This window comes from Symphodus melops (genome assembly GCF_947650265.1).
Source record: "Symphodus melops genome assembly, chromosome: 12".
Taxonomy (NCBI): domain Eukaryota; kingdom Metazoa; phylum Chordata; class Actinopteri; order Labriformes; family Labridae; genus Symphodus; species Symphodus melops.
In genome coordinates this window covers 7,522,683-7,538,818 of record NC_136702.1, presented here as the reverse complement: position 1 = coordinate 7,538,818, position 16,136 = coordinate 7,522,683, and the positions used below count along the sequence as shown (strand labels likewise).

At 39.3% G+C, this 16,136-nt stretch overlaps 1 protein-coding gene across 5 annotated transcripts in view; it reads left to right on the top strand.

Annotated features, from left to right (window-relative positions):
• Window positions 1–16,136, top strand: part of sytl5 (synaptotagmin-like 5) — a 31,300-nt gene that overhangs the window by 11,506 nt on the left and 3,658 nt on the right. For 2 of the 5 annotated variants that reach the window (XM_079356929.1, XM_079356930.1), the window contains 16 exons: window positions 4,031–4,108; window positions 4,199–4,329; window positions 4,420–4,635; window positions 5,313–5,425; window positions 5,515–5,611; window positions 6,362–6,502; window positions 6,880–6,988; window positions 7,107–7,236; window positions 7,654–7,754; window positions 8,386–8,481; window positions 10,683–10,748; window positions 12,447–12,625; window positions 13,331–13,433; window positions 13,548–13,709; window positions 13,801–13,906; window positions 15,288–15,426. In XM_079356929.1, coding sequence (XP_079213055.1) covers window positions 4,211–4,329; window positions 4,420–4,635; window positions 5,313–5,425; window positions 5,515–5,611; window positions 6,362–6,502; window positions 6,880–6,988; window positions 7,107–7,236; window positions 7,654–7,754; window positions 8,386–8,481; window positions 10,683–10,748; window positions 12,447–12,625; window positions 13,331–13,433; window positions 13,548–13,709; window positions 13,801–13,906; window positions 15,288–15,426 — 1,877 coding nt within the window. In that variant the 5' untranslated portion in view covers window positions 4,031–4,108; window positions 4,199–4,210. Of the gene's footprint in view, window positions 1–4,030; window positions 4,109–4,193; window positions 4,330–4,419; window positions 4,636–5,312; window positions 5,426–5,514; window positions 5,612–6,361; window positions 6,503–6,879; window positions 6,989–7,106; window positions 7,237–7,653; window positions 7,755–8,385; window positions 8,482–10,682; window positions 10,749–12,446; window positions 12,626–13,330; window positions 13,434–13,547; window positions 13,710–13,800; window positions 13,907–15,287; window positions 15,427–16,136 lie in introns of all 5 variants that reach the window. The other 3 variants (XM_079356932.1, XM_079356931.1, XM_079356933.1) reach the window with 3 other exon arrangements.

Genomic DNA, 16,136 nt, shown 5'->3' with positions numbered 1-16,136 from the left:
AAATGCCATTCACCAAGACTCTTTAAAACTAACGGCCATCCTGCTTACCTTCACCTATCAGCCTAATTAAATAGAGATGCATATAAACACCTGAGGAGGACCACTGAAGCAAACTTTATAAACTCACGTTGAGATGCTAAGAAGAGTTAGCTATGCAATTGCCTTAAAAATTATTACACAGTTAATAAAGTTATTTTATATATATGTGTTCTAGTAATAATATTTTTAATTTAGGTTTAGCCAGCAACATCTCTAATTCAGGTTATACGGAGAACATTTTTAAGATCATGCACGTATTGTTATATTGTGGTAGTTAATTATTTTCTCATATGTAGTGAAGTGTTACTTAACATTTTACTTTTAAACACTGTACCCTCAAAGGCCCAACTGGGTACAACAGTTGGAAATTAGCAATAGCTCTGAACTCTTGCTGCAGATCAGTTTAATGTTCTGGATTGTTATTCAATTAAATTAATTAAAATCTAATCTATAATGTATTTACATAGCAGGATAGTGGAAAAGTGATTCTGTTTAACTAGATTGGGCATGTTTGTTGCGATGAAGGCGCAGCAGTGTGGCTCGATGGGGTGTTTTTTCACACAACAGCAATTGAAGTCTATAACAAAGAAATACAAGCTTAATGGGACAAAAGCCTACTTGTAGATTTGTCAGCAGTAAGGGCATTAAAGTTTTTTTAAATTGTGCCTCATCCACTATGTCTGACAAAGGTATTTGTAGAATACTTCAGCGTTTTCTAGCCTTTCACACTTTTTAAAGTTTTAATCAGAGAAGGCACCGTGTGACCTTGGTTTCTTTAAAAGTCATATTTTGATCAGTATTTCTGTACAAGCGACATATTCAGTAATGACTGTATTTTATGTTCATCACATGATCATTAGTCATCCATGTCTTCTTGTTTTTTTCTGCCAACTGCAGCCCCGCTGCTCCCAGCACACCTGTGGTCTTTAATTGAACGATTGATTGTGCTGTCTGTGAGCCAGACCACCTGCAGCAAACACTGCATCGACTGGTACTAAATGCCACAGAGTTACAAAACACAAACTGGACCACAAAGTGGATTAGTGATCAGATGTCCCCGGCAGAGGATGGACTCTGGGATGAATGATACATTATTAGTTTAAACAGCATGAATTTTGAATGGTGGAAGGGATGAAAACCTTCCCCACACTGTGCTGAAAAAGTAGTGAGTCACCGTGCTGTCCCTCGAGCTATGTTAATAAAGCAAGGATGAGAAGTGGGTGCATTTCCTCAGCTCAGGAGTCAAAGTTTAACCGTCTCCTCTCTCTGTTTGCTCAGGATAGAGCGAGCGTGAGTGGGAATGTGCGCTGTGTGTACTCAGGGAGGGTTTTGTGAGGACATCACGCCCGACCTGCTACAGCACAGTTTAAACTCTCTCATATGCTCTCATATGAAGAACTGTAATGTTATTTAGGCATGAAAAATGTTAGTTTCACTTTTGACCAATCATTTGTCAGATGTCCCAGTCTGCCAGAATTGAATGTAATGCTGTAACCTGACTTTTTGTTTCAATACATTTAATAGTATGTCATGCACTTACTTAAAATGAATAAAGTCTTGAGTACCTAAGTCCAGATCTCTCACTTTTATTAAGATAGGATAGTTGAGTTGTCTAAATGTTGCAGAAATAGTGTTTGTTCACCACCTTATTTGCCTCTATGAAGGTTTATTCTCTGATGGGCCCACTGCCCAACAGATATGTAGTTTTGCTTATGTAAATTATGTAATCTGAATTTTTTTTTTTTTTTTTTGCAGAAATAGTTAGGTTGATCACTTGGACTGTAGCTCTGTGTCAATGTTCGCAGGGTAGATGTTTCAGTTTGAGTTAAAAAATAGGAATGGCAGAGTATGTATCGGAATATTGGCATCTCATCGTACTGCAGTCCACATGTCAAGGAAAAACATAGCTCCTTACTATGTACAGTACTGTGTGAATGTGTTTGAATGGGGTTTGTTAATACTGAAGGGCAATTTTAATAGCATTGTCTTGCGAACATTGATGAAATATGGTCGTGAACATTGTTAATGCGAGCTGTCAATGTGAGCAATTAAGGTCACTAATGTTAGCATTTAACTGAATGAGTCACAGTGCCAAAATGGCTCTTCCCTTTTGTTGTGAAGTCATAAAAACTTGGTTAACCAAGTATATATGAAGTAGTCGGAATAGTTTAAATGTAAAGGTATCTATAAAACATCTAGGGCCTACCGATGTGGGATTTTTTTGGGACCGATGTGGGAATCTATTTTAGGAAGAAAAAAAATCTGATATATCGTCCGATTCCCCTCTTAAATCTGTCTTTGATTTGAAGAGATGTTTTGAAATTAATGGAGATATCAAACACTTGCAGAAAAGACAACATACTGGACAGAAACTGTGCATGAACGTGCATCACAGCTTGACACTCTGGAGGGTGATAATGCTTGTTGTATTCCATATAGCATACTTTGCTGGTGACAGCCAGAAAGAGAACTTCTAGTGTAATACAGTGATACTCAAATAAAATGCCATTTGGACAATCTTATAAAATGGTTGTGTAGTGGACATAAAAATTAGCCGATACCGATATTTGCTTTATTAGCTTATATCGGCAGATATTATCGGCTAGTTAATTAATTGATCAGGCTTTAAAAACAACATAACTTACTGCTGCAGTTCATCTTAATATGCCAAAATCCATGATGTGCTTTGTGTTGCAAATGAAGCTGAGGAGCTGTCTGCCGGTTCATTAGTGCTAATTCATGTAAAGTGAAGGAAAGAGGCGAGAGAAGAAAGGGTGAGGATGAAAGACACGGTGATGAAAAAAGCACTGAAGGAGGCTGGTGTGGCCTTATGCAGATTCTTCCACTTCACTCAATTCTCATTTCCCAACCTCATTTCCGTGAGCACTGGCAGATTTCTTTTCTCAGTTTCTGATCTTTGGGATTGGGTTTGAATGAAAACCCTATTTCTGTGCAAATCAGTTTTTTTACACATCAGCTCACTGACAGTGTGTTTGTGCACTTATCTAAGCAGGCATTCAGGTGTCACTTCACATTCACAAACAGGGGATAGATGGCAAACGGGACATTTTTAAGATGCCTCCTTGGCCCATATTGAAATCACCCTCAAATCATGTCAAAACCACCCTGGTGAAGTTTTAGACTTCTAGCTAACCAGGGACGCAAGGTGACCCAGCGACCTACACTGTAGGTGTGTACATGTTCAGCAGTGTTTGTGTTTTGTGTGTGTGTGCTTCATAGCATTTTAAACTGTTTTCTCTGAGCAGCAGTGGCATCAGGAGATATCAGAGCCACTTAACATTTAAATAACACAGCAAAAAGTGACATTTTCACTGCTTCACACTGACCCTTTCGACTAGTTCTCATAATCAAGGCAGCCGAGCTCAAATAGTTAAATCCCTATCTCCTACAGTCAAAAGCTATGAAGGGGCATAAAAATCTGTGACTAATTATAGACAATAGTTGTCCTCGGTGTTTCACTTAAATACAGAACTGTCATCTTCATGGCTATACAAAGTCATGGTAACTCCAATTAGCTTCATCATCTGGACACTTCATCAGCAAAGAATATATTGTTTGAATTAGTGTTGGCCTGACAGACTGACATTGCCATGCCCCTAGGAATTCACTCTGTGAACAAAAACACTTGCTAAATAAATGTTATCTGTCTGTGTGCACTGGCATGCAGGTGTCCAGATAATTAGTACAAGTATGGAAGAGAGGAGAGGTAGTGCTTTGCTAATAGAAGCTGAGAAATGTGGACGGCGTTCTCTGAATGTCAGCCTTGCAGCCTAATTGGGAGGTCGTTAAGCCGTTGCAGAGCTGTCAAATGTCTTCCAATTATTAGTGCCGCCTCTTGTAAAGCCCCCAAAAAAACATATTCATATTTTAATAAATGCTTCTTACACTGGCAAAAGATAAGCATAGTTTCTTTTTCGTGGCAGCCATCTCTAAATATTCCTTTCCCTTGTGTCTGCTTGGCCCCATGCAGGTTTCCTGAGTCAGGTCCTTATTGTCTGCAGCCCCCAGAAAAAAGAAGCTCAGAGAAGGGAACGCTGGAAGGACCTCGGTAAGTTCAGACAGAGCAGAGCTAAAAGAACATCCATCTAACTACTAACAAAGCATTACTTAAGAAAGTAATTTTGTTTGCTAAGTTTAGACTGAGGGACCAATGGAGGAGATTGGGGAGGATCTGAACCTCTCCTTTCTGCTGGAACATGAAAGAGAGATGATCCTGAAGGTGCTGCAGAAGGATGAGAAACTGAGGAAACGAGAGGAGAAGAGGATACGGTGAGGACTTCAGCACCACCATTTAAATGTGTGTTTCTCTGGTTTGAATTTTCTTCTCATCCTTTAATGTATTCTTTTTCTGTCCTATAGGAAGCTAAAGAATGAGCTGCTGGAGATCAAAAGGAAAGGCTCGTGTCGACCGCAAGAGCTGGGGGAGCGGCAGTGCGCTCGCTGCCTGAAGAACTTGGGTCTGATTTTTGACCGTGGAGATCTCTGCGAGGAGTGTCAGTTGCGCGTTTGCAACGAGTGCCGTGTTAAAGCTCCACAATCTCGGAATTGGAAATGCAGCGTCTGTGCAAAGATCTCGTAAGTGTGATGACAGCAAGGGACCAAAGCTCGAATGGAATCCATATGTTTTAGATTAGAGGGTTTATGACACCACATATGTCCCTGTTTGTCTTTGGTGGAGCTGAGGGGTTTCAAAACTGTGATCTTAATTTAGATGACTTACCTGAATAATAAACGTAAATCCAACAAAACATAAGTGAACTCTCCAGACTCCAGAGGATTTTATATCAAGGACAGCAGAGGTTGAACCGAAAACTAGAAGAAGCACTGTACTATTTTGAATTCAACTTCTTAAGGGTCTTTTTAAGCATGCTGGTTACAGTTATGCTTAATGGAGCAAACTTGTTTGCCCAGCTTTGTTTAAGTTCAAGAAAACATTTGGTATTCATATTGGATTTAAGATGCTGATTATCTCCAGGAAAAACAATAATAGCATACATTCAAAGTACTCCTCCACCCTAGTCTACATAAACTCACTGTGGCCAAAAGATAGTTTCTGTTTTAAGTGAAGGAAGCCAGACGTTTTTGTCATAGAAAGTCTTGCACCATCACCCACATGTGTGGCCCACTGGTAAAGTAAAGAAAACAAATCCTACAAAGAAACACAATCAGACACAGCAGTCTAGGAGAAAAAACACGATAAACTCATGTTGTAACATTGAGTCCCCAGTAATATGTGAACATTGTTGTTGCAGGGAGCTGAAGGTGGTAACAGGAGAATGGTTCCTCGAGGAGCGGTCCAAGCGCTTTGAGCAGGAAGTGCCGTGCAGCGATGTGATCAAACACACAATCATTAGCAGCCCTATTAGTGAGCTACACTCTGTTAAGCTGTTATATAAAACCAAACTAGTTGCGTTTGGAGTATTAATGGGTTCTTTTGTTTTCTTTAATCACAAGTTTCAGTAAAAAAGTCGACCGAAAACCTGTCAGCAACATCAGAATCAGAGAGAGCTGACACTCCTAAATCCAACAGAACAGGAGTTCTCAGGAAAGGGTAAGTAGAGTATACGAAGCTGCTCGATCAATCCAAAAGGATACATCAAGAAACACATGAAACATGAAATCATTTCAAGCCACGTTTGAAAGAAAACGTCATTGGTTTAAGACTTGAGTTCAGTGCATGGCATTAAAAAGGTCAGGTGGAGGCTCATCAGATTTGTCAGGCACCATAAATCTATTGAAAATGCATTTGGTAAAGCAGTAATTGGATTGTGCTGGCTAACATCACTGCTCATGTCAATTCACTCTATTGCTTCCTGAAGGCATCCCAGTGATTCACTCAGAGGAGCCATTTAGAAAAAAAGTACTAATTACATAAAGAAATTAGGATACTTTAATATACACCATCAGGGTGGCTACAGAACACCCTGAGGCTTCATATTATGATTTCTATCAACATAGAAACCCTGTACAACTTCAAAAACTGTCTCCAACATTTTGCACTTAAATTGATTATATTGAACCAATCAGAGAGCGAGAAGATTTTGTTTTCACTGCATCTACATCTGTGTTGTCAGAACTCCACGTGGAGGTATTTCAGTGAGAGAAAAGTTGGTGACAAACTGACCAACAGTTTACATGAAAGTGACAAACGGCTATGTCAAATGGCTAATCATATAATTGCACTAACATAATAAAAAGGGCTTCCCTCTCTAACTATGGTGCATTTTCTCGGTGGGTTTTAAACTGTTGACTTAAGTGTACACAATGTAATGTGTGTGTGTGTTTGTTTGTGTGTATGTAGAAAAAAGATGGTTAAAAAAGTCGCCCGATCAACCTTAAAGCCAGAGAATGGAGTGGACAGTCCAAGTCCCAAATCCCTGTCAGACGGAGATGCTCAGAGTCTTCTCAGCATTCGCACAACTTCGACTCTACATACAAATAGGTGACTAGATTGATAACCGTTCGAAGCACTGTTGAGGTCTTGTATTAGTGTCTAATTAGCTCAGCGATGATAAGAAAACGTAGCGTACTTCACAGGCATTATGTTAGCTGTGTTAAAACTTGGATATTTCAAAATGTTTTTAAAAAAACACGATAACAGGCTTCAAGTTGTTGTTCTTTTTTTAATGACTGAAAAAACATGCATTAAGTAAAATTCAAATAAGATAAAATTTGCAATAGAGAAAAAATCTCAATCACATAGAATGAGGAGCATGTTGGAGGCTTAAATCTCATATATCCAGGCAAAGGATTTTAGGAGGTGAAAAAACAATGCAAGACTTTGCAACTTTGTTCAGCTAGTTTTGTTCTGGTTATCAGGGGCGCTGCGTTGGCCTTGGAGTCCTCAGGATTGCCCACGGTCCCCAACAACCTGCGCTCCCAGCTTGCAGACAGATCCCAAACTTCCAACGACAACCGGAGGGTCAGGGTCAGCAACTCATTCACAAAACACAAAAATCAGAATAACACACTTGGAAAGAGTATCGTTATTCATTTATTTGTATTGTTTAAGTAGCTTTGGTGTGTGAATTTTTGTTTGCACACAGCCCGATGGAGCAGAGAGTGTGGCCAGTTTACACTCCAGTGACAGCACACCTGAGAAAAAAGCGGCTGCGTACTACAGGAAAACTTCAGGCGCCCCAACCATTTCTGTGTCCAAGGCTTCGGTGTCATCAGGTACCTCCGCTCCAACCCACTTTGCAATAATTGCTTTAGGTCCACATTTCTATATCTGAGTCACATTTTCAAGATGTGTCGGCGGCAGTAGTATCCTTTCAAAGATGATGTTAGACAGTTGAACCATGGTCTTGCTGAAAACTCTCATCTGCTCTCATGCTGACACTGTTAAGTACCTTGTAAAGGACAAACCTGTAGTCTTCCTCTTGTGAGTAGTCATGTCTGAAAATGACATCCCTGTTGCTGTGCGCTGTGGTTCTTTTTTGTTTGAACCCTCTCGAATTAAACCAGATAATATGATGATACGGTTATGTTATGCTTCCACTCCTCAGTTTTTGTGTTGAGGTCCCTGACTCCCTTCAAACAGCACAGCATTTTTAAAACTAAATTTTTTTCCCCCACCTTCCCTTCCTGCAGATCTTAGTCGTTCAGAGATGGACCTGTCAGCTCCCGGATCTGAACCCAGTGATGACGTCCTTAATCTCAGAAGGCATTCAATCCCTGGTCTCACCGAAACAGTAAGAGTGATAACTTGATAACTTGTTAGATTTTTGCAACACTTGGAAACACCAAGCATTTAGCTTGAAATTCATACAGCTTGTCTGAGGTTTTAGTCCATGTCCCTGCTAAGCAACTCCATGTACTGTACTGTACATCTGAATGGAGTTCATCTGTGGGCTGATGAAGTTAACGTGATGCATCAGGCGTGGGGCTGAATGTTAATTTCTCTTTAGAGCTCACTTCAAAGAACATCACAAGCATCTAAACGGCTGTAGGCTGAAAACAGGTGGAGGATCTGACGGTCTGCATAGGGCTGCTTTGTCTCTATGATTACTCAGTGTATTTTCTTTCTTTTTTTCTAACTGCTCCACAAAAACAAAGGGACTCGAGCTCAAACAGGACTCTTTTTTTTATCCATTCATGCTCACAAGTTTATTGTTAACCCACTGACTTAGTGAGTTTTGGCACATTAAAAATGAATAATAAAAAATCACATTCTGTCCGGACTTATCTTATTAAATTTATGGAAACTCGCTGTATCTGCCCACAGAGAACTTGTGTGGGGAAACTGAAAATACAAAGATGCTTTGGCCCGCTTCCCAGACGCCATCTCCTCTTTTGATTAAATCTGAATGTTGTCATCTGCAGGACTTTACTGATGACGATGCAGAGGAAGACATTGATGCTCTCATGTCAGCCCATGGGAAGTCTGCCAAACAACGCCCCAGCATCGACATGTCATTGGTAACACCCATCTTAATGCTATTGCAAACACAATAACATGAGTGCAGCTTCTGGGAAGTCGTGTATGCTCACGAACAGTACAAACATGAACATGCTCACTGTATGTACATCGTCACCTGATGCTTGAGTCAGGTGTGTATGTTCACTGTTGACTGTGTAAACATTGTGGGAGACAGCTGGTGTCACGAACAGCCTCCACTGCACACTTAGGAAGCTTGCTGCATTTACATGAACTAACTTGACTCGTAGTATGGTAATGAACGTTTTACTATGATGTGTATAAAGAAGTAGGTTAAGTGTTGGATTGTTCTGCCCGCTGTAAGTCGTTTTTATAGCTTTTTTCAAGTCAATTAACCGATGTAACAGAACAACACGTTAGTAGTATGTCTCATTTGTTTATCCAGTGCGTGCGTTCCCATGTATCGAGGCTATAATCCTCACGCAGGCAGCACCGGCTCACGTCCGGCCCGTGGCTCCTCTCCCGCGTGTCTCTCTCCCCTCGCCTCTGTCCACTTTCCTCCCTCTGTAATAAAGGCAAAAATGCCAAAGATTAATCTTTAAAAAAAAAAAAAAGCAACAAGAATATTAGAAGCTGCGATAGTAATCAATCAATGAGGCCAAATAACAGCAAAATTACATCTAGACTGTTTTCTTTGTTATGTTATTTACATAAACCACACAATAACCACACCATTATCAAGTGCTTGGTATAGTGGCAAACACAGCCCTCCAACAGATGTATTCATTATCAAATGGACCACTCAATGACATTATCACACATCTTAATGCAATTTTGAATACTACACACCCTTTCAACCAACTGCATAGAGCAGAGTCTGGCGTACAATCCAGTTATTGACCTGACATATAATTGGCGTATTTCCTGACTCACGCTGTGTTCATTGTTGTCTCTCTGTGTGTCTCTGTGTGTAATTTGAGAACTGCATAGATAAACAGATGAGACAGACGTCCTGCCTGTCTGACATTTATCAATTCATCTTATTAATGTATAACACCTATCACTGAGCTGCAGTTGTCTGTATGTATGAAAGTGAAAGAAGGTGATATGGGACATTATGCTGAGATTTAAGTATCTTATTGAATGGAGCTCTAATATTCTCTGCCTCTAACGACATGATTCACTTCATGGAGGGCTTTGGTGGATAATGAAATCACAGCTGAAGTAGTATTAGTTCTATTATTCATTGGTGTCATTTCTAGATCCCCTTTTTAAAATGAAAATAGAAAAAAAAATCTACGGCATATTATTTTTTTTAATTCAGTCCTAGAATGAATCATTATTATTTTTTGGACTGGCCCAATTCCAGTCCAAAAAAGTGGGCTCTGCTACCTTGACTTCCTCTTTGGGTGAGACCCGTCACTAGGTTGAAATAAAGAGTTAACATAACATAACATAAGATAACAAAAACATTTAACGTCAAATGATTGTGCAGCAAGAAAAACCTACTTTACTTCATCTCGAATCCCATACTGCAGACAGATCTCTAACACTAGTGCTTTAAAGGATCTCCAAAGTAAGTGCAGTTCATCTGAGGTGGACATGAATGTTTAACACAATCCATCCCAACAGTATCTGAGACTTTTCAACCCTTTCTCCTCTACAGAACAATTATTATTAATAAATGTTTGCAGTATTTTTGGCCACTTTCATTCCTTCAATTCAACAAAAAGAGAGGCTTGAATTAAGGTTGAAAATTAATTATTTACCGGAAAAACATGGTAACGATTAGGTAGAGATAATCTTCTTGCACTGGTTCTGTTGAAGTGTGTGTGTGTGTGTGTGTGTGTGTGTGTGTGTGTGTGTGTGTGTGTGTGTGTGTGTGTGTGTGTGTGTGTGTGTGTGTGTGTGTGTGTGTGTGTGTGTGTGTGCGCGCGCGTGTATGCATGTGTGCATGCGAGCGTTTGAGTGTGTGCTTGTGTGTGTCCATGTTGATTTCACCGATTCCAGATGAGTTGTAATCTCTGTGGTTTCATCTGATAATCACCATGGTAACCATGTATAATGTGGTTTCTGGCTGTGCTGCTGTTAGACGGGGCTTCCTGCAGCTCCTCCTCTGGGGCTTCAGGGGTCTGTGCTCGGGGTCTGCTTCTATCACTAACACATCAAAGAGCTCAGATCTCTCTTTCTGTCTTTCTTTCCCCTGTTTATCTCTCTGACTCTGTATTGAACCGGCTGCTAGTCTTCCACTCCCGGCTCAGACAGAAGGTGGGGACACCTCAATGTCCCCGACTCGGATGCTGAGACTGTAAGACTCCTCCAGATGTCTGCATGAATTAGTGTCCACCTCTACATTATAGAACTGTTAAGGGTGCAGCGAACCACCACAGTGCAAATACTACATACAACACTGAATAATGTATTTGAGTTTTCCTTCAAATCCCTGCATGTTCAGTGTGTATATGTGCTCATGCTTCTTTTAAAATGTGATGCAAGCTTCATTTGTTTCCTGTAAGACTACGCTACTTGATTTAAACTGGTCATTTATCACTTCAGCTCCCTGTAGGGAATAAATGAAGTAGACTTTCCAGTAGACGAAGCACAGTGTGTGGCTCAATTCAGGCCTCTTTCTCCCAGATTTCTCCAGACATGATCAAATGATCAGGGTGTTACACCAGTTTTATTCTCTCCAAAGCTTTGACACTTAGATCTGCCTGCTTTCCAAGACATGTTGCAGATCAAGAATACCTACTGTGGTTCTCGTGAGTCGTGTCTTTGTTCAGGAAATTGGTTTTGCAGGTACACGGTTTGAAGAGTATGAGCACCTGTTTGTTGTTTTTTAGATCTAAAGTGCAGGAGATGCACACAAACACAGTTCAATTCTTTCACTATGGAGAAGTCGTTAAATTTGGGTGCTGGGCAACTTGGGTAATAATGATTAGACTGCATGAGCGGTAGCTTTCACTCTTTATCTCATATAGTCTGTCTTATCCTTTATTTGTTTCTTCTGTTTATTCTTTTGATAAGAGAACCACTCCTACTGTTATCCAATACCTACCTTTTATGTCACCTCACTGTATTTACTTTAGTTTTTTTTATTACTTGTTATTATTGAACAGCAATAGTCATATTTAGACCATCTCATTTTACTCCTGTTACAGGAAATGAGAACATGGATAAGAAAGAGGCTAATTAATAAAATAAAAATGAGGTTGATTTATTTATAGTGTCCAATTGTTTACTTTGCACTTCGTCCAAAACATCAGAAGTGCTAATGAGATGAAAAATATAGCACCAAACAAACACACAGACACAAGAGAAGGAAACTCACATGGAAAGAAAAACACATGAGAGAAAGTACAAAAGGAGGCCTCATTGGAGACACCACATCCTTTTACAGTCAGTAACCTCCAAAATCTGTCAATCAACTCTGCCTAGGAAGCTTTAGGAAGCGACTTTAAGAGAATAGTTTAAATTCCATCCTGTCATGATTACTTTTTTCTCTAGTAACAGATAAGACCAATATTTTCGATCATTATTCAAATGGCAATTCTGTGTCATGCGCATGATTCTGTTTGTGTCGAAGTGTAGATTTTTAAAAGTAAATGTTTCTACTTGTTTTGAATCCTTTATACATACATGCAACTATCACTATGCGCAGTGCTGTATTTTACATGTGTAATAAAGTTCCATCAACATCTCCCCTGCACTATGCGTACAGCAGTCCATTAAAATCTTTAAGTTTACAAGTATACATGCAAGCACAGCGATGTGTTATTTCACATAGCATTCACCTTACCCTTAACATTACCATGTATTGCTGCAGACTTCAAGATGTTTTATTTCTACCCTATTTCATCAGCAAATGTGATATCTTAGAAGCTTGCTTCCCTCTTCTCATTCTTGCTTTTTTACTTCATGTTGTTGCTGTCATTTCCTTTCCTTCCCTCTTCAACTCTTCCATTGACCTTCTCCCCTTCTCATTATCTCTATGTGTGCAATACAGAGTAGCATAAACAGCATGTTGAGCATGTACAGTGAATCTGGTGACTATGGCAACGCCAGGGTGAGCGGCGAGATCCTGCTGAAGATCAGCTACAGCTACAAAACTGGTGCTCTCAACGTCTTGGTGAGGGAGTGTCACAACCTGGCAACGGGAGACGAGAAGAGGCAACGCACGGACGCGTAAGTGTGCAAACACAAAAACAGTGATCGTGCGATATCAAGGGGGGAAAATCTAAAACTATCCAGTGTCACACAAATACCTCCAAGAGTTTTCCCTCTATCAAAACCAGTAATTACACTACGAGGTACTTTCCTGAATGTTAAGGCAGGCATTGCATTTTGCTGTTATTTTACAAGATGTTGCAGCACCACTAATGGTGCATTGTTTCAGACCTTGACAAAAACAATCCCAACTCAAGGTCCACAAACAGTATTAAGTTTGTCTGGAGCTTTAGTCATACCACACATCAGCAGAACGGCAGATTGAGATTGATCAGTCGTCACTGAGAAGGATTTATTCACACACAGCATTAAAGTCCTTTTCTTTCTTTTTATAATTAGTTATTTACTGTTTCCAACAAAGAGAACAACCCTTTTGTTAACAGTTGAGGAGAAAGCTCTCTCTGACTGCAGTTGTTCACGTAGGTTTTATTATTCATCATTCAATGAGCCATGAAGGTACTGGTGAGACACAACTTCCACAGTGTCCTGGTCCAGACTTCTGAGAAAAAAAACTACTGATTTATTTAAACACATTAAATGATAATAATATAAATATTATATTATATTATCAAGGGTAAAGGGGCAGTGGCTGTTATATTAATGCTTATATAAATGTTTACCATTTGTGGAGCCTAATGGAGTTCCACTGCGTCTTCCTGGCAGTTACGTGAAGACTTACCTGCTGCCAGATATGTCACGACAGAGCAAGAGGAAGACAAGTGTGAAGGCCAACAGCATCAGCCCTGTTTTCAATGAGAATCTGAGGGTCAGTGAATGGAAAATTCAACAAGCACACACTCACAGTGGTTATTCTGTAAACTCAGGTCACTGATTTCAGAACTCATATCTCTACATTCATGTTTTTCCCTGTGTTGTGTAGTACGTGATCAGCCACTCACAGTTAGAGACAAGAACCCTGCAAGTCTCCGTGTGGCACCACGACCGCTTCGGACAGAACAGCTTCCTGGGAGAGGTGGAACTGACCTTTGACTCCTGGGAGTTTGATACCCAAATAGAGGAGTGGTACGCTCTTCAGCCCAAGGTATGATGCTGGATGAACATGTAGTTATACATGGTAATGTGATGAAACACACAGAATGTGCTGGAGAAGATTGTGAATGATGTTTGTGTAGGTGGAGAGCAGTGTGGACTCCACAATGCCGTATAAAGGAGAGCTGACAGTCGTGTTAAAGTACATTCCTGGAGAGAAGAACCTCATGCCTCTGGATGAAGTCCCAGGTACCTTAACAACACTTGTGATCATGTCGTAGTTCCTACTTTTCAAACAAAGGTAGAACTAATAAATAGAATAATTGCCTTACCAGCAAAACATCAAATCAGTGTATATTTCCCCTGTATGTCTTCCTTTAAGTGGTTTTTAATTCATAAATTATCCATTGTCTATACAGTAGCAGTATAATGTAAACACTGAGTCATATATTTAAGAGACGTCTTGTTTTTTTATGGCTGCATCTAACTAAAATCTTCCAGATGAGTTGTGGATCTCTTTGTGCTCATTTTCTCAAAAGTCAACATGATTTTTCTGATTTATTTAGAACTTTGGCATCTCTTCTGGCTTAAAAACAATGGTGTTTTTTTTGTTTGTTTTTTGCACAGCATGAACCTTTTATATGACCGACCCATCAGAGGGAAGCTGCTTGTTAAAAAAAAGTTAAATATAACTTTTCCCAGTGTCACATGTAAAATAAAACCCACCATCCTCCAGCTGACCTTAAAAAAAATGTTTATGCACTAATGACCTAATTTTACCAAAAGTCTCTAATTACTATAAAGTGCTGCTTCTAAAATAGACCCTGAATCCATGCCTGGGTGCATTGAGCCCAGATTGTTTACAAGTTCTCTTGTAGTCTGTCACATCAAAGATGGACTTCTTTTGAACGGCAGTGGTTCCAAATGTAGCCCTCAGGTTGACACGAGATAAATCTGAGTGGTTGTAAACAGAATAGAAAAAAGAGTACCATGTTCTCTAGTTGTAATACTAACTTACAGCTTAATGCTGTCAATAAAACATTATACAGATAGATAATAAATAGATCTTTTGTTTGATGCCAGGGGAATTCTAATGACTTCATTGCCAACTTATAAATCATGGTTGATTGTGAATGTTGGCATGCTAGATTGGAAAAATATTTCACCACTTATTTCTATATAAAGAGAATCTGGCCCTACAACCCTTATGTTCTGTTTAGCCTTGTTGTTTTTTTTTCGCACCAATACACCAAGAAATTCCTCATACATGTAAAATGTGCTTGGCAATTAAAAACGAGTCTGATTAACAGCTTGTCTGAATTTAAAACTTCAGATTTAATAACTATAAGACCCTGGAGAGATTACTCATTATGAAACACTGTGGACCTGACAGCTTGGATTATTGATTTATTGCTGAATTATGGAGTTAGCTTGCCCACATTTTAACTGGTTTCCATTTATTTTAAATATGTAAAGACTTTCTTAATTATTCTATTATTATATATAATCATTATTTTTTTGTGTACAAAGTAATATGGGAAAAAGAAAGCGTAAAGGACAGTGTACATGTAATGAGTGTGTGCTTTGTTGTATAAATACAAGACACACTGATCGCTTGTTTCTCTCACAGTGAAGAAAGGATTCCTGAAAAGCAAGAAGGCAGCCAACTTCACTCTGCCTGAAGGGGGCATGGTCGAGCTTCTTGTCAAAGGAGCTAAAAATCTAACTGCTGTCAAGTCTGGAGGCACTTCAGATCCTTTTGTGAAAGGGTGAGACGACGTCTTCAGGGGCTGGTTAAAAACTTTCACATGGGGGTTCAAACAGAAGTAAAGAGTGCACATGTGAAAAGTAAAGCCACAATTCTCAACAATAAATGAACTGCGTATTCAAGAAATTAAGAGTGATAAATCATTTGAACGACATAGATGTATTGATAAGAAATATACAAACATGTTACCTGTATTAGCCGAGAGCTTTGAATTATGAAACACTACTTAGTGCTAAAAAAACAACCTGTTGTTGTTTTCTCTCATTTAGTTTTCTTTGTCTCGTTGTAGTTCTTTTTGTCCTTGTGATGGTTTCACTTCACTTAGCAGTAATTGTTTTTTTGTCTCTTTCCCTTTGTTCTGCTTCTTGTGGTACTTCTGTGTGTCTTCGAGTCTTTATGCAGTCATTTTGTGTTTGTGGTGGCTTTATTTCTCTCTGTAGTATTTAAATTCTCTTTCTGGTCTGTTTTTGATCATTTCAAAAATCTCTGTTGTTTGAGTTTATTTTAGTGATTTGTGTACCTTTTGTTATCCATTCATTTTTAATTACTGTTCATGTGTTGATTATAATTGTGTGTCTGTATGTTCTCATTTCTCATCCTTCACTCTCAGTTTGTTATTTTTGTATGTGATTGACATTCAAATAAGAACTGTTAACAGGTCCTTTCTACAGTCGCTGGTTCAGCAGTAACTCTCAAATACACAAACATTTT